At 40.4% G+C, this 24,125-nt stretch overlaps 1 protein-coding gene across 1 annotated transcript in view; it reads right to left on the reverse strand.

Annotated features, from left to right (window-relative positions):
* Positions 1-6,154: 6,154 nt before the first annotated feature.
* LOC142373957 (dual specificity mitogen-activated protein kinase kinase 6-like) overlaps positions 6,155-24,125 on the reverse strand; it is a 40,113-nt gene continuing 22,142 nt past the window's right edge. The window contains exons 8-12 of the mRNA XM_075457439.1: positions 19,039-19,166; positions 18,121-18,198; positions 13,187-13,326; positions 11,583-11,628; positions 6,155-10,177 (exon numbers count right to left, since the gene is read on the reverse strand). Of these exons, the coding sequence (XP_075313554.1) occupies positions 10,100-10,177; positions 11,583-11,628; positions 13,187-13,326; positions 18,121-18,198; positions 19,039-19,166 (470 nt within the window). The 3' untranslated portion in view covers positions 6,155-10,099. The remainder of the gene's footprint in view (positions 10,178-11,582; positions 11,629-13,186; positions 13,327-18,120; positions 18,199-19,038; positions 19,167-24,125) is intronic.

Consider the following 24,125-nt stretch of genomic DNA (forward strand, 5'->3'; position numbering starts at 1 on the left):
GAACACGACGGGCTGTAAAGGCTGCTTTTGGTTACACGGAGGCATAAACTCTTCATGTGAAGTCCAGCGCTGAAGCCGAACCTCACATCCCCCTTTCTGGAAAATGAAAAAGAGGAGGGGGGGGGGGCTGCTGCCTTTCATTATAAATCATTCTCCAGTTTTTAAGTGCAGAAGAGTTTCCATGACATCATCAGCTGTCAGTATGGGAAGCCAGGCGCTTATATTCGGGCGGCGGCAGCATCATGGCAGGCGTGTAGCAGCAAACTGCTGCTGAGGCATCACTGGTTTCAGCTCTTATCAGCGAGGTGGAACATCGATTCTACTTCTTTTAAAGTACATCAAAGTATTTCTTTGCTTTAGCTCAGTACAGGTTGGAAATTAAAGAGTCAGAGCAGGTTATTTAACTCTCATTTGGCAGAGAAATGGCTGTGGCAGCCTCCATTTTTGGTTGTTATTCGTACATTTGAATGGCAGTCGATGGGAAATTCCACCAAAAAATACATTTATTAGACAGTTTTTCCAGTTTAATATATCAAAAGCGCCACCATGTGGTCCGCTACAAATGAGCAAATATCGGTAAACGTTTCTGCATTTTTCACTAACTGCTACGGTTAGAAGTTAGTGACACGTTGTAGGAACATTTTGCTCAGAAAATTTCTCCACCTTTTTGGTTTATAAAAAAAACTTACCAGTTTTTGGAGCCCAGTTCCACATTTTCAACATCTATGATTCCAGCGTTCCTGAACACGGATTTACCCTGATTACAGATATCATGGAGTGTTTGTCTGTGATTGGCTGGGGCAGGAAGAACATGATTTCTACCAAATAATAGTGGCAAAGAGAACCGAACCGACACCTCAAAAAGAGCTGATAACTGCGCAAAAGGTGACCTTCTGTATAAAAAATAAAATAAAAGGTGACCTTCTGTGTAAAAAAATAAAATAAAATAAAAGGTGACCTTCTGTATAAAAAATAAAATAAAATAAAAGGTGACCTTCTGTATAAAAAATAAAATAAAAGGTGACCTTCTGTGTAAAAAAATAAAAATAAAATAAAAGGTGACCTTCTGTATAAAAATGAAATAAAATAAAATAAAAGGTGACCTTCTGTAAGAAAAATAAAAAATAAAATAAAATAAAATAAAAGGTGACCTTCTGTATAAAAATGAAATAAAATAAAAGGTGACCTTCTGTATAAAAAATAAAATAAAATGAAATAAAAGGTGACCTTCTGTATAAAAATGAAATAAAATAAAAGGTGACCTTCTGTATAAAAAATAAAATAAAATGAAATAAAAGGTGACCTTCTGTATAAAAAATAAAATAAAATAAAAGGTGACCTTCTGTGCTGGGCAGCTGCAGTGCCATGCAGGGACCAACTTCAGCTCTTCAGGTTGGCCGTTCACCAACTGTGACTTGGTCTCATCTCTGACTGAGTGCTTCTTAAGAGTTTTAAAGTGTAAAAACACCAAAGAGGAAGCTCAACTGATGGAGGAAACATGTTTTCTCCTCCTCAGGTGTCTCCGCCCCCGACCTCAACAGAAGGAGTCCACCGGCCGCGGGGCAAACTAACTGACCTTCCAGTTCAGTAAACAAGATGTTTTACTTTCTACGAACGCAGGATGGAGTTTTCTAAACTGCCGGCTGAACTTTGCACGCCGATATCTGAGGGATGGTCGTTAGAGGAAGGAAGATAATACCCCCCCCCCCACTTTAAAGCTCAGGAGGGATGTGCGTCAAGGCCGAGTGTAAAGCAGGAGCAGGTGGTGTGAGACGTTTGTTGTGTTTAACTTCTGCCGGCTTTGATCGGCTTCGCTCTGCTCTCATCTCGCTCAGAGATTCTGTGTTGTTATTTTCTTTTACAGGCGATGTCCTCATACTGTACGAGCGGGAAAGTTCAGTGGGCCCAGTTCCCAGCTCTGAAGCTCTGAAGCTCTGAAGATGCTGCTGCTGCACTACGTGACTCCCTGTGGCTCAGAAAGTTTTTTAGATGTCAAAGTAAGAGAAAAAAAAACAGGATTTAACCCCAGACACACACTTTGTGAGCTCAATCTTTCAATAATTAAGAAAATGACAGACGGGAACACTTCCAGGAATCACTGCATGGTGTGAACAGGTGTCGGAGCAACATCTGCTCCCTTCTTCGGGGAAGGCTTTGCACATTTCAGCAGGACAAAGTTAAACCGCATCCTGCATCTGTAGCAGAGTCCGGCTGCTGGACCGACCCGCCTGCAGTCCAGATGTTTCACCACCTGAGAACAGAGAAGACCCCGGAGTCCTCCATCAGGCAGGAATGGGACGACTTTCCTCTGCCAGAGGTCCAGCAGCTGGGCTCCCAGATGTTTACAGATGTTGTTAAAGAAGAGGGGATGCTGCACAGTGGGAAACAACTTTATTTTTTAAAAGAGATTTATAAATCTTTGTATTCTGTTTTAGTTTAAATTAAATTGTGTCTTTAGTGGAAATGAAACACCTGCCACCTGTAGGCTGACGCTGCTTTTACTTCTTCATTCTTTGGTGTAAAACGAGTCCACAGATGGTTGAAACATCTATCCTCACGAACTTTCCGGCTCCCCACAGAACAAAGCAGACGCAGAGCTTATTGTGTAAAAATACCTCTTTTTTTTTTTTATTGAATTTCCATCGTTACAATTGCACACAATCAGTTTGAGCAATCTAAAATATTCATAGAAATTCGTGGAGCTCTAAGTGAACAGTCATCAGTCTTTAGCAGAGGCTTAAAGAGACGAGTAAATATACCGAGAACTTCACTTCCCACGGGGGGGGCACGGAGCTGTGACCCTCCCAGAACCCCCCCGACAGCAACAAAAAGACCCTCTTCCACGTACAGTAGCATCTCTGGATTATCCCCCCCAACACAACGAATTAAAGAACACAACACCGCAACATCAGCAGTCACATACAGCTGTGCGCCAGCTGTGCGCCAACAGAAAGCTCCACGGGTCACCGGTCATGTCGCAGATTTACAGACGACACGTTTACGCCTGAAATTATCTGGAAAAGTGCGGCCTTTAAAGGGCCGGAAGCGCCCTTTACTTTAAAAGATGTTTCTCATGGATCCGCTGGAAGGTGAGCAAACTTTTACATCTGACCCCAAACTGAAAATAAATAAACGCATCGCGCTCCAGTCGAGCTGCATCGTCCAGATAATACCTGCCGGTTGCCGGGGGCGACACGAGAGGCTGCGAGGGGCGTGGTGATATGAGCAGTAAAGACACAAAGAACCAAAAAGAAAAAGAGTTGAAAATAAAAATCTTTACATTTTCCTTCCAACCATCCAGAACAGTTCTGCAGGATTTCTGAAGGTTTTTTACTTTGACTGCTTTTTCCGGTTTGTGTCGAACAAATTTAAAGTCAAACTAATCGTCCTGGGAAGGCTGCTGATAAACTACACCATCTCTGTGCAATGCATTGTGGGAGAACCGTTTTCCATAGTTAACGTAAGATTTACCAGTAATCCATTGGCAGAAATGCAGATAAATACTAATAACTTTGTTTGAAATGGTGTAAAACTGTGTGAAAATAAGGATGAATGAGACGATTCTTGTGGTTGGTTTGCAGTTTGAGCCTCTAAACGTCACCACATCCGACTCACAACGGTTTGAGGAAGCAGCAGGTTTGCTTCCTCATTTACTAAATGTGTAACAAACTGACCCCATTATCAGTTCCTGTGTGGATCCAGTGAAGTCTGAAGCATTCCAGTTAAAAGTTACAGTGAACGCAACCCAACGACGTGCGTTCAGCGCTTTATTTTTTAAACCCCAGCCAGCTAGCCGGACTACCTTCATCAGCACCAAAACGAGGCTGGAACTCTGCTGACAGGACGCAGCAGGGGGTAAGAAGATGTTCAGAAATGATGCTGCTGATATGGGATGTTACACAGCTTCATGTCAGAAGAGGCGAACTGTCCCTTTAACGTCCGTGGAGTTTCTGACCACTAGAGGCGCCACCGAGCAGAGATCCTATCGTGACTGCGCGGTACAGTGCAAAAACATCACAGCAACATGCAGTGGGTCCCGGGGAGGGAACGAAGGACCAAAAACAGTGTTTAAGCATCATTCACAAACACAGATAAGTGGAAATCTAAACGTACGACCACATAAATCAATCGTTAGGCACTTGAAACACCTAAAAAAAACCCACGTGACGATGAATCAAAGGGTCCCGCTCTGCTGCTCTTTGGTCACGTTTGCTAAATTAGTGAAACGGTTCGATTGTGTGAAGACATAAACTGGCACATGAGACCCGGGACAGAAAAAAGTGTGACTTGAATTTTGCTCATTTCATCATGCAATGTAAGAGGAGGATATTTCCCGAGAGGATATTTCCACCTTTAGCAGGGAAATGTACTCATGAGGGAGGCCTTTGTGTCCTCACTGCTTCCATAAAACCCTCTGACTCACCTTCACTGAGAAAAGAGAAGGAAGCTGAAGTTATCGGAGCTGCACTGGAAAAAATCTAAATCTTACCAAGTATATCTGTCTCATTGAGTATCTCATTACACTTAATATCAGACACAACTGCCTAACAAGCACCATTTCAGCCAGATATAGGGACTTGTTTTAATACAATACATCTGGAATATCTTGTTAAATGAAAAAGTCTTGAAAACAAATTGTTTTGAGTCACATATCATATGAAACAAGCTTTTTTTTTTCATTTGAAGAGATTTTTAAGCTAATTTCAAGATCACTTTTATCTCAAAAGTCCTAAATATCACATTTTATTTCAAGAAATCTTAACAAGCCGATTTTCACTAGTTCCATTGGCAGATTTTTTTTGCTTATTTCAAGCAAAAACGTCTTTTATTTGTTGTTTTTTTACTTATTTTTGGAGGGGCATTTTTTCCAGTGCACAGACCGTGGGACCCGAGCCCGGCTGGGAGCAGGTTGAGAGGAAGGTTGTTAATCAGCGACAAAACAGGAAACTTCCAGATATAACGGCAGACTGCAGTGGACTGAGTGTTTGAGCTTGAATACAGATCAAAAAGAACCGATCAGAACCTGGAGTGGTTATAAAGGCTCAATCTGCCACCGCTTCCAGCTAAATTTAACCAAAGTTAAAGCCTGACTGGGTTTAGCCAATCACCTAAAGACTTGTTTTTGTCTTGGGTTTGTTTATGAATGTGTACAAAACCCCGAAGGAGCAGAAAAACTGAGGTTTGGGGAAAAAAGGCTTTTAAAAAATGCTTTGTTGATAAAGTTTGTGTTTGTTTCTCTAAGGTGGACTCCATTTTGAATTGTAGCCATTTATTTATCAATAACTGATACATGAAAGTCGGGTTCAGAGTCTTTTAAGTCTTTTAACCTTTTAAGTTTTGCGGTAAAAACGAAGCCAATCCCTGAAAATCTTTAAATTCCATTTAAAGCTGCATTAAGGCAGAACTTGTTAGTTTATTTTGGTCAAATGAGCCAAAACATTTATTATGTGCCCGAAAGTAAACACAAAATCTGTGAGTAAAAAAAAAAAAAAAAAAGTCACTGCCACTTTTACGGTTACCATGGTTACACACCTGCACCACCCCCCCCCCGAGCGGGAAGGGGGAGGGGCCTACAAGTTGTTTTCTTTTAAATTTTTGCGCTTCTTTCTGAGGTTGTAAAGTTCTTCTTTACTTTATCACATATATTTACATTCAGATCAGTTTTTATTTGAGCTTCAGAACAGAAAGCGTTGAACTTTTTTACAGCATTTCAGCACCTTTCAGCTCATTGTTTTAGCCAATGGAAAATCTCATTTAAGAATCCGAAGCGATAAAACACCTTAAAGGGATAGTTTGGGTCTTTTTCACATAAAGTAGTAGTAGAAAGTAGTTCCGGCTAGTTGGCTGGGGCCACAAAAATAAAGCGTTTGGCTTCTCAAAACAATATGCGTTCAAAAGACGAATACATTTGCGTACTTGGCCCTATTTTCTCTCCCTTCGTATCACTGCCTGCTGAGCAGACCGAAGCGCAGACCAAGCAGGAAACAGCGTAACAGGCGCGGCTGTCGGCAGGCGGCAGCAGGCAGTGATACGAAGGGAGAGAAAATAGGGCCAAGCGATTGTGAGGTCTGACTTTTTCCTGGAGAACCATTTTGTGATGCAAATGTATTACTCTGTTGAACGCATATTGTTCTGAGAAGCAAAACGCTTTATTTTTTAAACCCCAGCCAACTAGCCGGACTACCTTCATCAACACCAAAACGAGGCTGGAACTCTGCTCACAGGACGCAGCAGGGGGTAAGAAGATGTTCAGAAATGATGCTGCTGATATGGGATGTTACACAGCTTCATGTCAGAAGAGGCGAACTGTCCCTTTAAAGAGGCGAACTGTCCCTTTAAGGGCTTCCATCTGAAAGTTGAGGCTAAATCTGTTCTTAGCTTGCTTATTTTCTTCATGTTTTAACCCAAACCCTTAAGATACAGTTAGTGCTGCCTCGTGGTTTGTTACCTAACTTGGTTGGTTGGTTCTTTATATGTTTGGTATCAGGTACCTTACACCTTTAGACCCTTTAAGGAGACTTAAGGATGTTTTGTGCCACTGATTTTAGACTCTGGAGTCCCTAACTAGTGATGCTTTTGTGCAACCAAGTGTTTCCCATCAGGTGTAGAGACCAAAAAAAAGCAAAAGGCAATAATCTTAGAGTTTGTTTTGCTGCCCTCAAGTGGCCAAAAAAGGGAAAACTTCTTTTATAAATATACTCTGAGGTGGGAGGTAAAAGTCCTGTTAGTTAATGTGGGAAACTAAAACAGATTGAGCCTTTAAGTAACTTAAACTGAAAAAAAAAAAAAATACAAAAAGATAAGACACAAAATGAAGAGAATTATAAGCAACTGAATATTTTAAAAGGCAGGAGGACACTTTAAATCGTCCAGCTGTGACCATGCCCAGCCACGTGCAGCATTTCAAGTTTCCCATTTCGACATCAGAGGAGTAATAACACCGACAACTAAAGCTGGGTCGAGCCCTCAGAAACTACCGGGAGATAAAAAGCTCCAGCAACAGTACGACACAGAATAATTAAAGCAAACAGGAAGTGGAATTACGACGCCATGCAGCGTGTGAAAGGGAGGGAGCCGATCCCTGCATCATCCTTATACAACATATTCATTTCTTAGTCTTTTTATATATATATATTTATATATATAGGCACATACAAGGCTTGCAAGAAACATTTGAAAAGCATTTACGTGTTTGAGCCAAGAAGAACGCGACAAAAAACATACGCAAACGCACGAGAAAACGTCTCGAATGAATCGCTCAAGTTTCAGAGGGAAAACAGCAGTCGTAATAAATAAGAGAAACTGCGGCAAATACGTCTGGGGGAAAAAACCTGGAACTAAATAACAATAATTAATATAATATTAAGAACAATAATAGCAATAAACGTCCAGTTCCTTTCATGTCGAGCATGGAGTGGAGAGGGGGTTTGCGATTGGCTCAGTACAGACAAACGAGAAGGAATGCGGGCAATCGTTTCCCACGACACGCAGCACTTTAAAAAGGGGGCGGAGCTTCGCAGGGGGGGGGGCGGAGCTTCACAGGGCTGCACGGCCGCCTCCAGCTTCGCCTCGTGGAATTCTTCCTCACGTGACAACGTTTGCACTATCGAGACCGGGAGCTGCAACAAATGAAATCATCCAACAAAGCGGCAGCCAACAGAGGCCGAGAAGTTTAATAACGTCTAAAAACACGCATGTGTAAGAATCTGAAAACCGATTTTCAAAGATTTCTGCCCCACAAACACAGCAGCCAAAATGAAAGCGTGTTGTTTTATGACAATCGTCCTCTTAATTTCAGAGATGAAATCTTTGAGAAAATAAAGTCTGAAAGGATAAAGTCTGTCACTGATGGACAAACACATGTGTTAGCATAAAAAAAAAAAAAAAAACATTAGCTCGTTTCCATCCAGATTTGTGAACATTTCAAATCTATTTTGGGAATATTAGCAAAAGAAAACCTTTTAGTAGAGCACTTAATCCTGACATTAAATCAGAAGAATAAATGACAACATGTCGTCAAAGCTCACATAAAACAGCTAGCAGAGATCTGTTAAATGAGAAGCTCGAGCAACTGCCTAAAAAAACTCCGGTCTGCTCTGATTGGTCGGCTCCACCGGCCTGATTAGGCTCCACCCACCATTCCACATCAGCTCTGTTGATATTCAAAATTCAAGATGGTTTTGGAGAGCTAAAAAATTTAGTTTAGTAAGACAGGACGAGCCAGCACCATTTTGTATAGTTTTCCACAGTTGTCTGAAATGAAATACTATTAAAAATACTTATAAAACTACTTTTTTTTAACCATTTTTGCAAACATTTGAACAACAAAATAATTTCACGAGGACTTTAAAAAGAAAGCAAAGTACTTAAAACGTGTTGGAAGGTTTCTACTCTTTTTGCCCACCATCTGCTTTACGTAGATCGTAACTAAAAATTTTAACATTTCTACATCAGTCGAGCGTAACGTGGAACATGTGAGCAGATGGAAACGCTCATAGAAACAGGTGGATGGAAACACAACTAATGGTGATACTGGCCCATATTCATACCCCCACTTTACAGGCTCGGTCACACCAAAAAGCAGCACAATATGCTAATTCTTATGATGCTAATTCTTATCATGCTAATCCTTATGATGTTAATTGTTATGATGCTAATTGTTGATGCTAATTGTTATGATGCTAATTGTTATGATGCTAATTGTTATGATGCCAATTGTTATGATGCTAATTGTTATGATGCTAATTGTTATGATGCCAATTGTTATGATGCTAATTGTTATGATGCTAATTGTTATGATAAAAATTGTTGATGCTAATTGTTATGATGTTATGATAAAAATTGTTGATGCTAATTGTTATGATGCTAATTGTTATGATAAAAATTGTTGATGCTAATTGTTATGATGCTAATTGTTATGATAAAAATTGTTGATGCTAATTGTTATGATGCTAATTGTTATGATGCTAATTGTTATGATGCCAATTGTTATGATGCTAATTGTTATGATGCTAATTGTTATGATGCTAATTGTTATGATGCTAATTGTTATGATAAAAATTGTTGATGCTAATTGTTATGATGCTAATTGTTATGATAAAAATTGTTGATGCTAATTGTTATGATGCTAATTGTTATGATAAAAATTGTTATGGCTCATCGTGCAGTTTTCTTTTCTTTGTTACTTTTGAAAAATTCAAAGCTTCGGTGAAGCTACATGTTGGTTTGGATTTGTTTCTTGGGTCATTCCGATTGTCATGTTGGTGGTTATAAAAACAAAAACAAGCACAAAAAAAAAGTTTGCTAATACACTTCTACCTTGGTTTGATTTCCGAAAATATAAAAACATATGAAAAAAAAAGTCAGAATCAACTGAAATAATAAAATCATCCCTTCCAAATGTAGGATATCTGACAGATTTTAGAAAAAAAAAAAAAAAAAAAAGATGGAAATGTTTCATTTGTTGCAGCACAACGTCCTGAATGCTGAGCCGACGTCGACTCAGAGCAGGAGAACGACGGACGAGCTCTTACTGAATAAAAATGTAGGATCTGCTCGCACCAGGAAACCGTGCAGCCCTACAAACACACACATCCATCATAAACCAGCACACTCACACACACACTTACACACTCACAGGCAGCCGAGAGCCCAAAAACGTGTCGTTCGATCTCAAAGCAACTGAGGTGCAGTACCTATTAGTGGCCACCAGAGGGCCCTGAAGTGAACAACCAGACCACAACTGCTCCTCACTGGCCAGAGAAATTATTCTGTACATGCTGACGATTAATAATCTGATGCAACACTTGCTTCGAGTAGGCAGACATTTAGATTATACACAGATAGCATTATATCAATCATCTTTTTATATAATCTGCACCTCTTCCACCTTCATTTTTCAGCAACAAGAGAAGGAAACTCGACTTTGACCCCGACGGCGGACCAACTCTGACAAAGTTTGAGCTTGCTTCGTCCGTCTGCATATGGAGGGGTGGGTGGTGACGGGGAATCCTGCAGGTTGCAGGGTGGGGGGGTTTGTTTGTGGGATTGATTTTTCTCCTCATCGGATCCTCCCTCCGGCCCTCCTGAGCGGAGGCCATCAGTCCCCCAGGATGACCTTCACGAAGCTGGCCACGTCGGTTTCTTTGGGCTCGTGGGCGGTGAGGAAGGGATGTTGCTGCGCAGGAGACAGACGGGGAGTTAAAAGTGTAAAAGCCCAAAGACTCCAACAGCCAACCAAAACAAGAGTTTTAACGTTTCCAGGATCTCTCGCCTGGAACTTGTAAATTTTCACCTTTTACTGCTTCGGTGTGTTTTTGCTGGGCGAGTTAACTCAGTTTTTTTTTATTATTATTTAAAATAATAATAAAACGATTAACATGTTTAATCTAATTAATCACATGATTTCCCTGATTAATCACGATTAATCGCATTTGTACGCAGAATCCAAAAATGAATCCAAAAGTAGCGTATAGCTTTTAGCATTTAGCTTTATTTTAAATGTGCTGCCATATGAATGAAAGTGCCATAACATTTGTTGTGCAAACACACTTTTAACATCAGCATCTTTCTGTAGTTTTTATGTAGAAGCCTCGCTCCACTGTCTGTTTCCTTGAATGACTCGCTGCTATCAGTTGTGTGTTTTGCCTTTAAGTGATATTTTAGACTGGAACTACTACGCTGAGAAGACAATTCAACTTGGCAGAGTTTACAGATGACTTTGGTTCTGTCGACTCCGCCGTCTGGAAGAACTTTAACATGAAAATGGCCGAGTAAAAGTTCCGTACCCTTCTCCATGTTTGGTGGATCCAAAGATTACTTTCTTTTCCTGTTCCACAGCAGACAGCAGCAGACTTTTACAGAATAAAAGCCTGTGAACAACAGACTTTTACAAAATAAAAGCCTGTGAGCAACAGACTTTTACAGAATAAAATAAATAATAAAACAGGGGGGGTCCGTGGCGTAGTGGGTTCAGCAGGCGCCCCATGTACAGAGGCTATAGTCCATTTAAATTAAATTAAATTTATTATCCATTAAAAGGCACAAAAGCCCAAAAAAAGTTTTCTTAAAAATGAAAAAAATAATTAAAAAATACAAATAAAACCTGCGTTAATGCGTGATAAAATATAAATCGGCGTTAAATAATTAACGAGTTTACTCGCCCAGCCCTAATATTTATGTGCTGTGTTCATTCTCAGGAAACGTGCATCTATCTGTGCCTTTTTGGCTCTTATTGGTCGTTTTGTGTCTTTTGTACCCATCTGTAGTTGCTCTACGTCTTGTGCAGGATGATCACAACCTTTTTTATCTGTGAGCTCAGAGTTCACTTTGTTTTCAGCTCTTTCTTGTGGTTTTGCATCTTTTCCTTTGTGCATTGTGTTCTTTCACATCCTTCCTTGAATGTGACCTCTGAAGCATCTCGTCTCGAGTCAACAGACGTGAGTAAAAAGGATTTAAAAAAATAAATAACAGTCTTTGGGCACCCCCCAGTGTCCAATTAAGAGCACTCCAAGGCGCCTGCATCTGAGCACATGAAGACTGGAGGAAAAGTCACAATGAGATGATTAGAAGAGGAAACTCACCATGAGTTCTGTGTACGTCGGCCGCTCTTTAGAAACCTTCTTTAAGCTGCAGGAGAAGCAACAAAACGTTAAGAAACTGCTGATTTCTGAAAGTAAATAAGGTCAAAATGATGATGCATGACGATATTAAGCCAGATTTTTGGGTGTGATCATTGACGAAACTGTTTCTAGTCTGGTTGAACAGTTTAACTTTACTCAGGAACCAGAGCTGGACGTATGTGACGTTTGAGTCCTCCAAATAGGAAATGAGCTCCGATGCTTCCTCAATGATCGAATATATATAACATACTAATGTCTGTATACTAATGTGATAAGATTGCATTATACGAGGTGTCTAAAGCGAATTTTGCAGAATAAAGCTGTTAGCGTTAGCTGCTGCTAAAGGAGAAAATAACAGCAATAACTCCTTAGAAGCTGGTGTACCTCATCTTCATTAGCTAAGCTGTTAGCGTTAGCTGCTGCTAAAGGAGAAAATAGCAGCAATAACTCCTTAGAAGCTGGTGTACGGCACCTTCATTAGCTAAGCTGTTAGCGTTAGCTGCTGCTAAAGGAGAAAATAGCAGCAATAACTCCTTAGAAGCTGGTGTACCTCATCTTCATTAGCTAAGCTGTTAGCGTTAGCTGCTGCTAAAGGAGAAAATAACAGCAATAACTCCTTAGAAGCTGGTGTACGTCACCTTCATTAGCTAAGCTGTTAGCGTTAGCTGCTGCTAAAGGAGGAAATAACAGCAATAACTCCTTAGAAGCTGGTGGACGTCACCTTCATTAGCTAAGCTGTTAGCGTTAGCTGCTGCTAAAGGAGAAAATAGCAGCAATAACTCCTTAGAAGCTGGTGTACGTCACCTTCATTAGCTAAGCTGTTAGCGTTAGCTGCTGCTAAAGGAATAGCAATAACTCCTTAGAAGTTGGTGTACGTCGTCTTCATTAGCTAAGCTGTTAGCGTTAGCTGCTGCTAAAGGAGAAAATAACAGCAATAACTCCTTAGAAGCTGGTGTACCTCATCTTCATTAGCTAAGCTGTTAGCGTTAGCTGCTGCTAAAGGAGAAAATAACAGCAATAACTCCTTAGAAGCTGGTGTACGTCACCTTCATTAGCTAAGCTGTTAGCGTTAGCTGCTGCTAAAGGAGAAAATAACAGCAATAACTCCTCAGAAGCTGGTGTACGTCATCTTCATTAGCTAAGCTGTTAGCGTTAGCTGCTGCTAAAGGAGAAAATAACAGCAATAACTCCTTAGAAGTTGGTGTACGTCATCTTTAGTATGAAACATATTCATAATTAAGATAAATATAGTAATAAAGCCATCAGTGAAAGTGCACCTCAGAGCACAATGTTGTGCTTGAATAAACTTTAGTGAAGTTCCGGTGGACTGAGTGACGGTTTCTTTGCACTTATGGTGAGTCTGAGCCGTACGTTGGGACATTGTGAGCAAAGACGTTGCAGGTTCTGGCAACAGGAAGCTTGTGAGTGCACAACAGTTGCACAGTGTCCACAGCTTTCAAGTGACGAAGAACTATAATGTCACGCTGCATATCTGGTGTCACAACAGACAAATTTACCAAAAAAAGTGTCTCCATTAAGGGCAGAAACGACAGAAAAAGACGTACCACTGAGAGGTGAAGTCAACAAACTCCGGGGAGAACTGGTTGGCAGGAAGCTGGGGCGAAGGTTCTTCCACCACCTGCTTCAGCTGCTGAAAGGGCGTCCCCCACGAGTCGTAGGGGAAGCGCAGGATGGCCAGCTCGATCTGAGCAGAGAGGGAAGGTCGTTTACTACACGAGAAGTATTATATACATCATATACAAGTTGTATAATACATTGCAAAAAATTGTGTTGTATAATACAACGCAATTTTTCATTGTGTAGAGAAAAAACTCCTTAATTTCTGAAAAGGGACATTTTTGTCCCCTTTTAAAATGACCTAAAACCATCATATTAATATTTTTTTCCACTTTTTTTTCCATAAATCTTTTATTCCACTTCAGTTCTGATCATAATCACCAAGTTTTCAATTATTTTAAAAAATGAACCCTTTAAATACCGGTGTATATGAGGTAAACACCAAATTCTGTTAAAAAAAACACACAAAAACTGCTGTATTTTCAATGTATGCAATGCAAAGTGAAATAATCTATGGGGGATTATTAGGTCTGGGATATGTCATTGATGAGCTACAACATCAGTTTTTACAGCTTTTTAGTTTTTCTGCAGATTACAGAAACGGCTCCCATAGACTTCCATTATAATGAATACAACATTACCATTATTGTAAAATTATTAAAAAGTATAAAATCTTGGACCTTGATAGCTACCAGTTGTTTTTGGATGTCTGTCTTTTCCATTTTGTGTATGAACTCTTAACTTTGATGTGAATTATTATTATTATTTTTTTTGGTGTAAGATTTCTACGTTATATCCATTTGGTGTATCGTCTGTATGTTTTTTTATGATATCTGCCGTAGGACAACGGATGAAATTTAGCAACTGTGCTAACTCTGGCATATTTACATTGATGCTCTGCTGATATGTTGATTAATGTGCATTGTCCTAATCAAATAAATAATAAAAAAATAAATAAAAAAAAAATTATACTGGCAACAGGACTTAGAATAAAACTTTTCTGGTCACTGGTTCCAGTTACTTTGTCCACAGGGGGTGCAGAAAAGTATTAATAACCAAAGAAATTCACTTTGTCCGGCCCAGTTTTTGGATTTCTGTGTGAAATGATTTCAAGTTTGGGTTTTTTTCACATTATTTTGTGTTGTGCCAACATTCATAAAAGGAAAGAAACCAAATATTTCCAAAATAACTCTGATTGCAATAATCTTCTGGGAGAATTGGTGCATTTTCGACTGTTTTAAATCATTCTGTGTTCAGTATATGTGTTTAATGCTGCGTGAGCTGCAAAAAATGATAATTTCTTCGTTAAATAAATGAATAAAATATCAGTTTCAGTGGAGGCCTTTCCATCCGATCCGTTTCTCGGTGTATTTGCTGGTTTGTTGAGGATCAGCTTTCAACTTTCAGACAGATGGCTTCACACTGTGCAGACTTTGACATGAATCAGAACTCCGATGAATCAGTGACTGCAAGCTGCCCAGATCTGAAGGCATCAAATAAACCACAACAACAACGTACTCCGATTCCAATATCACGGATTTAAAGATTTAAAACACACGTGGGAAGATACGTCAGCGTAAAGATCTGTGGATCCCAAAGGTTTTTAATCATTGGTTTTTATTTATTTATTTATATTTTAGTATTATTTTTTGTTTTAAATTATATAGCTGTTGTATGTCTTTTAATTTATTTTTGTATTCTATTCTTTTAATTTTTTTGTTTTCATTTTTCGGTACAGCACTTTGGTCAACTGAGGTTGTTGTAAAGTGCTTTATAAATAAAATTGGATTGTAACCATTTCAACACTGTGGAATCAGAAAAACAAGGAATAAAACAGTCTTTTCTGGAAAAAGACTGATTTTATTCACTCATTTTCTGGTTAAGTCCTCCCTTTTCCTTAAAGTGCTTATGAAACGAATTTTAATTGTTGGAATTTCACAGTTTTTGCTGCTGATTCTAAAGGTTCCAAGCCTTGCGATTAAAATTAGATATTGTCTGGATAATAATTTATCCGGGAAGTCATGTTAAAACGGGCTCAAAAGGAGCCACGTTTTGTCTTTTTGTGCGAATTCTTTTTTTAATGCGTGACGTCATAGGGTTGACACAGCAGTTCTCGTAGTCTAACTGTAATGGCGGCATCTATGGCTAAGACATCAAAGCACGGCAGAAAATATTGTGTTGCTGGAGGAACAAATGGTGTTAGTTGCAAAAATAGCAGCTTCACTGAAGGCATCTCTCTGCACATGTTTCCCAAACCAAAAAATACTGGAACTGAGGCTGACAAGGAGAAGGCAAAGACGAGAGCACGGTGGATACAGTTTGTACGGAGGCATCGTCTTGATTTTGAAGTGTCCTCAACATCCGTGTTGTGCTCCGTACATTTCCATCACAACTGTTTCACTAAAAATGTGGAGATCGCGGGAATGGTTGGGAATAGGAGACGTCTTTTAGCTGAAGCTGTTCCAACTATTGACATCGCTGGACCTGGTGTGCCGACGGAGACTGTCCCTGCTGAACTACTGCTCGGGCGCGAAGACAGGTGAGTCTGAAATTTCCAGATCGGACATTACTGGACTTGTTTTTTTTATATATAATAATGTTCGCTTACTGTTCGCTTCTGAGAGGCAAGTGTCGACCACTGCTATTGGCTGAGAGCACAGTGGATCGTATCACTGCGTGCTGCCGCCTGCCGATAGCTGCACCTGAATTGCTGCTCGGAAGCAGGGGACTGCTCGCTTTGCTCTTCGGTCTACACACATATCCAGCTAGAATTGCTGTCTGGTCTCTCCGGTGATTTCGCCGGCTACGACATCCGAGGCTCCGTGGATCAGTCCTACCGATGGCTGCTGTCAGTCGTGCCGAGGCCGGGTGCCCATCTCCCTGCCGCCGACCCGTGAGGATCCGCAGATGGGGCCGCACACTGGAGGATCTCCGACCCGTTAATCCACGCCATTGTTTATTAAGCTTACATTAAAACCATGTTATTATCACATACGTTTTTTTAAGTGGCTGGATTTCAAAGTGCCCCTTCGTTAGGTTTCAACGTGTCAAAGACAGCGCAGCAGAATGCCATATCTGCCAAACCGGCATGTTCAAATCCTTTCCAGTTTACCACAGCAAACATACACTATTGTGTCATTTGATTGATAACATCTTAATAATAATCAGCGTGTAGTAGGAGCGATGGCTGTTTTGTGCCGCCGATCCTGTGCTGAAAATGGTAACTTTCTTTCATTTCCATTACCCATACGGGAGGTGCAGAGAGCCTCTACAGTATAGATATTAAATCGATTTGTGTGGCTTAAATTCAACGAAAGTTTTTCCACATAATGTTAGAGGTGTGTTCTTTCGACCTGCTGATGTTTGTATCAGAATTTTGGTTCCTTTATGAGATATAGGTCCATCAAATGTATGTTGTTTTCGCAGCCAGCCATACTAGCAAATAAGGGAGTCAACCCTATGACGTCACGGTCATGTGGCCAATTTCGCACCAAAGGCCACATAATTCACACTTTTAAATGGCCGTTTTAACAAGTTATCCCCGGAAAATTTAGTTCAAGTTGGATTGATGGTTTTATAAAAAGACAAAAATTTCATTTGAATGATAGATGAACATTCGTTTCAGTGCATCTTTAAAAAAAAAAAACCAAAAACTCTTTTCTGCTCGGCAACTGATCACAACCAATGCTTCTCCCCTATTGGTTTGGCTTTCGGCCAACTCGTGATGTCACGTGTGTCCTTCAGCTGGACCAAACCGGTTCCAACCTGCACCAGGCAGTTCAAAACTGTTCTCAAACTGGTTTCTCACCATTGTTTTTGGGCCAAAAACCTTCTATATTTTTTTAAACTTTACTTCATTATAACAATAGAATGAATAACTTACTTCAGACGAATAAACTATAACGAGAGATCGAGTAAAAAATAAGTTTGTTTGCACGACACAAGGAAAATAATGTATTATTGTATTAGTCCATACATGCATGTAAACATGTTAATCTGACCGAAATTGGGCAAAACGTGGACAAACGCACCAAAATAATGCGGTTAGACATCGAATAACTTCTTTATTTACACACATAACTACACTTAAATGGATGTGGTGCTCTGCACATGCTCCAAAGTTCCATCTTTTTGCATTTTTTTTTAGTAAAAACAGTAAATTAATCCAGCTGAATTCCCCATAAAGCTGCTCTCATTCACACATTTTTCTGTTTCTTTTGTCAGAAACTGGGGCTGAAAATCAGCCCATTCAGACTCCCTTAAAGCTTTTCCAGACGGTCGCTCTGCTCTAATAAAATCCTGATTTTATAGCCACAGCCTCGTCTGACAGAATCACCGTTAAAGTAGCTTAAAGATGGCGTCTGTGCGGTGAACTCAGCTCAATTTACATGGACCGTGACCTCCCACAGAGGAAGTTGTGAAGGTTTTCTCACCGTTCACAGAATCAATAACTCGATTCCGTTACGTATTGCAGCCTGGTTAAATGACCAGGTTGAGCTGTAACTGTAGCTGGACAGCGCACGTGAGCGTGCTTTAATGTCTTCAAGACATAACAGAAGAGGTTTCAGAGAGAAAGCATCCTTCTTCCTTAGTGGCACATAGATCTGGCTGTCATCAGCATAACAATGGAAAGAGATACCATGCTTTCTCAGGATGGAAACTCAGGGGCAGCAGGTACAGTGAGAAGAGCAGGGGCCCTAAAATTGAACCCTGTGGAACCCCATATGACAGCGAAGCAGGGCGGGGCTCATCTTATCTGAAAGTTATGAATATTTAACGGCTCTTGAAACTCTTTTGTGAAGCGCTGACCTCTTTAACTGCTCACTTTTTACCTGGAAATAACCCTAAACTTCTTCTGGATGACGGAAACCTTTGGGTGAGACGAGCAAACCGAGGACAGCCGAGTGAGAAGCTGGCTTACCATGGTGATCCCTAAACTCCAGATGTCAGACTTGACGTTGTAGCCCTTCTGGTTGGTCTCGGGGTTGATCCTCTCCGGCTGCAGAGCACAAGATCACATGATGACATCCCCATCCGCCTCCACCATCATCACTCTGAATCCTCATCAAAGATTTCAACCTAAACATCTTCTCCTGTTAAATATCTTTAAATTTCACCCGGACATCTTCCATAGCAACACTTCCCACTTATTATTTTATTCAATATTAGTACTACTAAGGGCCTGAGCATTTATTCTGTTTTTGAGCAATTGTTTCCAATACAAATGTATTAAATTCCCCTATTTAAATCTTTAAATGCCGTTTTCTCAAAATCAGTTTTTTGTATTTTTCCAGTATCAATATCTCAGCCTATGGAGCACCTACTAACACCAAACTTTCCAGTTATGCACTTAGCAGTATTCTGAAGATATTTATAGAAGGATTTGTTGATAAATCATTCCTGGCCTGATTTATGTGACATTATAATAAAAAATATGGCGAAAATCGATGTTTTTTAGGCTATGGGCAGCATATTTTGATTTCCTAGGAGATGAAAGCAGATATCCTGAAATCCCTCTGTAATTTTCTTTTAATTTTGTGTGTAAACAAAATGAAAAAAGAATTTTGCACCTGGCTTTATCATATGTTCAGATCTATCTTCCGGAAATATATGCAAATGTGAGCATATTTAATGAGATAATGCTGAATTTGCATAATTAAACATACAAATATCTAAAACTTGTAATACATTTTTTTTTTTTCATACTTGTATAAGTAACCAACTGTTTCATGGTGATATCTGTTATTTTAAAATATTACCCTATTCATAGCTCCGTTCCACAGCATTTAGTTGGACTTTAAAATAAAGCCGCAGATAAATAAAAACATGTTTCACTCACCGCCATGTAAGGTTTGCAGCCAGCGTCCATGGTCTTAGCCACCGAGTCCACCAGGTAGCCGCTGATGCCGAAGTCGCACATCTTCACCTGGCCCTGAGTGTTGATCAGCACGTTGGAGGGCTTCACATCTGGAGAGAAAACAGCAGCTTTAGCTTCAGGAACAGCCGCCTGCTGCACTCCGGTGAATATAAAGCCAGCAGCAGGTTTAGCTTCAGGAACAGCCGCCTGTCACTCCGGTGAATATAAAGCCAGCAGCAGGGGTCACAGAGGTTCGAAACTCTTAGATTATCAACGTGTGACCGTAAAGCTTTGGCTACAAACAGAGAAAAATTGTAGAAATGTTCTGAGGGAGCAACGCAAACCAAGATGCATGTAAAAAACTGATAAGAATCAAACATTATGAATAATAATACATTAGAAGCATATTAAAGTGTCCCGATCAGCAGTTCTGCAGCTTCCTGAAGCTCTTTCAGAGTTTCTCTTTGGACATTTTCTGCTTCTTCCCTCATCCTCAGTCCAGTCCTTGTACCTGAGCATCTTCAGAGGAATGTGTTTTTTCTTTGTTCAGCCACTTAACTCTGAGCTGTGAAGCATTCAGGCAGGAAAAAGGCTCCTAACTCAAGGGATGAACCGGTGTTGTGTCCAACTTAGCAAAAAAGCCAGATATTCACGTTAAAGCTGCTCAGAACTGAACTAACTCTGGTTCTGCCTCAGATTCTGGGTTTATGTTCATGTTGGAACATGTTTCAGTGAATCTCTGCAGCTGTTACCATGGAAACATCTGCAGATATTCACTTTAAAGCTGCTCAGAACTGAACTAACTCTGGTTCTGCCTCAGATTCTGGGTTTATGTTCATGTTGGAACATGTTTCAGTGAATCTCTGCAGCTGTTACCATGGAAACATCTGCAGATATTCACTTTAAAGCTGCTCAGAACTGAACTAACTCTGGTTCTGCCTCAGATTCTGGGTTTATGTTCATGTTGGAACATGTTTCAGTGAATCTCTGCAGCTGTTACCATGGAAACATCTGCAGATATTCACTTTAAAGCTGCTCAGAACTGAACTAACTCTGGTTCTGACTCAGATTCTGGGTTTATGTTCATGTTGGAACATGTTTCAGTGAATCTCTGCAGCTGTTACCATGGAAACATCTGCAGATATTCACTTTAAAGCTGCTCAGAACTGAACTAACTCTGGTTCTGCCTCAGATTCTGGGTTTATGTTCATGTTGGAACATGTTTCAGTGAATCTCTGCAGCCGTTACCATGGAAACATCTGCAGATATTCACCTTAAAGCTGCTCAGAACTGAACTAACTCTGGTTCTGCCTCAGATTCTGGGTTTATGTTCATGTTGGAACATGTTTCAGTGAATCTCTGCAGCTGTTACCATGGAAACATCTGCAGATATTCACTTTAAAGCTGCTCAGAACTGAACTAACTCTGGTTCTGCCTCAGATTCTGGGTTTATGTTCATGTTGGAACATGTTTCAGTGAATCTCTGCAGCTGTTACCATGGAAACATCTGCAGATATTCACTTTAAAGCTGCTCAGAGCTGAACTAACTCTGGTTCTGCCTCAGATTCTGGGTTTATGTTCATGTTGGAACATGTTTCAGTGAATCTCTGCAGCTGTTACCATGGAAACATCTGCAGATATTCACTTTAAAGCTGCTCAGAACTGAACTAACTCTGGTTCTGCCTCAGATTCTGGGTTTATGTTCATGTTGGAACATGTTTCAGTGAATCTCTGCAGCTGTTACCATGGAAACATCTGCAGATATTCACTTTAAAGCTGCTCAGAACTGAACTAACTCTGGTTCTGCCTCAGATTCTGGGTTTATGTTCATGTTGGAACATGTTTCAGTGAATCTCTGCAGCTGTTACCATGGAAACATCTGCAGATATTCACTTTAAAGCTGCTCAGAACTGAACTAACTCTGGTTCTGCCTCAGATTCTGGGTTTATGTTCATGTTGGAACATGTTTCAGTGAATCTCTGCAGCTGTTACCATGGAAACATCTGCAGATATTCACTTTAAAGCTGCTCAGAACTGAACTAACTCTGGTTCTGCCTCAGATTCTGGGTTTATGTTCATGTTGGAACATGTTTCAGTGAATCTCTGCAGCTGTTACCATGGAAACATCTGCAGATATTCACTTTAAAGCTGCTCAGAACTGAACTAACTCTGGTTCTGACTCAGATTCTGGGTTTATGTTCATGTTGGAACATGTTTCAGTGAATCTCTGCAGCTGTTACCATGGAAACATCTGCAGATATTCACTTTAAAGCTGCTCAGAACTGAACTAACTCTGGTTCTGCCTCAGATTCTGGGTTTATGTTCATGTTGGAACATGTTTCAGTGAATCTCTGCAGCCGTTACCATGGAAACATCTGCAGATATTCACCTTAAAGCTGCTCAGAACTGAACTAACTCTGGTTCTGCCTCAGATTCTGGGTTTATGTTCATGTTGGAACATGTTTCAGTGAATCTCTGCAGCTGTTACCATGGAAACATCTGCAGATATTCACTTTAAAGCTGCTCAGAACTGAACTAACTCTGGTTCTGCCTCAGATTCTGGGTTTATGTTCATGTTGGAACATGTTTCAGTGAATCTCTGCAGCTGTTACCATGGAAACATCTGCAGATATTCACTTTAAAGCTGCTCAGAACTGAACTAACTCTGGTTCTGCCTCAGATTCTGGGTTTATGTTCATGTTGGAACATGTTTCAGTGAATCTCTGCAGCTGTTACCATGGAAACATCTGCAGATATTCACTTTAAAGCTGCTCAGAACTGAACTAACTCTGGTTCTGCCTCAGATTCTGGGTTTATGTTCATGTTGGAACATGTTTCAGTGAATCTCTGCAGCTGTTACCATGGAAACATCTGCAGATATTCACTCTAAAGCTGCTCAGAACTGAACTAACTCTGGTTCTGCCTCAGATTCTGGGTTTATGTTCATGTTGGAACATGTTTCAGTGAATCTCTGCAGCTGTTACCATGGAAACATCTGCAGATATTCACTTTAAAGCTGCTCAGAACTGAACTAACTCTGGTTCTGCCTCAGATTCTGGGTTTATGTTCATGTTGGAACATGTTTCAGTGAATCTCTGCAGCTGTTACCATGGAAACATCTGCAGATATTCACTTTAAAGCTGCTCAGAGCTGAACGAACTCTGGTTCTGCCTCAGATTCTGGGTTTATGTTCATGTTGGAACACGTTTCAGTGAATCTCTGCAGCTGTTACCATGGAAACATCTGCAGATATTCACCTTAAAGCTGCTCAGAACTGAACTAACTCTGGTTCTGCCTCAGATTCTGGGTTTATGTTCATGTTGGAACATGTTTCAGTGAATCTCTGCAGCTGTTACCATGGAAACATCTGCAGATATTCACTTTAAAGCTGCTCAGAACTGAACTAACTCTGGTTCTGCCTCAGATTCTGGGTTTATGTTCATGTTGGAACATGTTTCAGTGAATCTCTGCAGCTGTTACCATGGAAACATCTGCAGATATTCACTTTAAAGCTGCTCAGAACTGAACTAACTCTGGTTCTGCCTCAGATTCTGGGTTTATGTTCATGTTGGAACATGTTTCAGTGAATCTCTGCAGCTGTTACCATGGAAACATCTGCAGATATTCACTTTAAAGCTGCTCAGAACTGAACTAACTCTGGTTCTGCCTCAGATTCTGGGTTTATGTTCATGTTGGAACATGTTTCAGTGAATCTCTGCAGCTGTTACCATGGAAACATCTGCAGATATTCACTTTATAGCTGCTCAGAACTGAACTAACTCTGGTTCTGCCTCAGATTCTGGGTTTATGTTCATGTTGGAACATGTTTCAGTGAATCTCTGCAGCTGTTACCATGGAAACATCTGCAGATATTCACTTTAAAGCTGCTCAGAACTGAACTAACTCTGGTTCTGCCTCAGATTCTGGGTTTATGTTCATGTTGGAACATGTTTCAGTGAATCTCTGCAGCTGTTACCATGGAAACATCTGCAGATATTCACTTTAAAGCTGCTCAGAACTGAACTAACTCTGGTTCTGCCTCAGATTCTGGGTTCATGTTCATGTTGGAACATGTTTCAGTGTATCTCTGCAGCTGTTACCATGGAAACATCTGCAGATATTCACTTTAAAGCTGCTCAGAACTGAACTAACTCTGGTTCTGACTCAGATTCTGGGTTTATGTTCATGTTGGAACATGTTTCAGTGACTCTCTGCAGCTGTTACCATGGAAACATCTGCAGATATTCACTTTAAAGCTGCTCAGAACTGAACTAACTCTGGTTCTGCCTCAGATTCTGGGTTTATGTTCATGTTGGAACATGTTTCAGTGAATCTCTGCAGCTGTTACCATGGAAACATCTGCAGATATTCACTTTAAAGCTGCTCAGAACTGAACTAACTCTGGTTCTGCCTCAGATTCTGGGTTCATGTTCATGTTGGAACATGTTTCAGTGTATCTCTGCAGCTGTTACCATGGAAACATCTGCAGATATTCACTTTAAAGCTGCTCAGAACTGAACTAACTCTGGTTCTGACTCAGATTCTGGGTTTATGTTCATGTTGGAACATGTTTCAGTGACTCTCTGCAGCTGTTACCATGGAAACATCTGCAGATATTCACTTTAAAGCTGCTCAGAACTGAACTAACTCTGGTTCTGCCTCAGATTCTGGGTTTATGTTCATGTTGGAACATGTTTCAGTGAATCTCTGCAGCTGTTACCATGGAAACATCTACAGATATTCACTTTAAAGCTGCTCAGAACTGAACTAACTCTGGTTCTGCCTCAGATTCTGGGTTTATGTTCATGTTGGAACATGTTTCAGTGAATCTCTGCAGCTGTTACCATGGAAACATCTGCAGATATTCACTTTAAAGCTGCTCAGAACTGAACTAACTCTGGTTCTGCCTCAGATTCTGGGTTTATGTTAGGTTAAAGCTGCAGCTGGAGTACAGACTAACAGATGAATTGAAAGCTTTCAGCTTTCCACACCGGCCCAAAAGCAACTTCTGCCTCAATCTGCTCCCCGGCCTTCGTTTTACCCTGTAAAAACAGACTCTGTCCCCCAAA

This window comes from Odontesthes bonariensis, chromosome 23, assembly GCF_027942865.1.
Source record: "Odontesthes bonariensis isolate fOdoBon6 chromosome 23, fOdoBon6.hap1, whole genome shotgun sequence".
Taxonomy (NCBI): Eukaryota; Metazoa; Chordata; class Actinopteri; order Atheriniformes; family Atherinopsidae; genus Odontesthes; species Odontesthes bonariensis.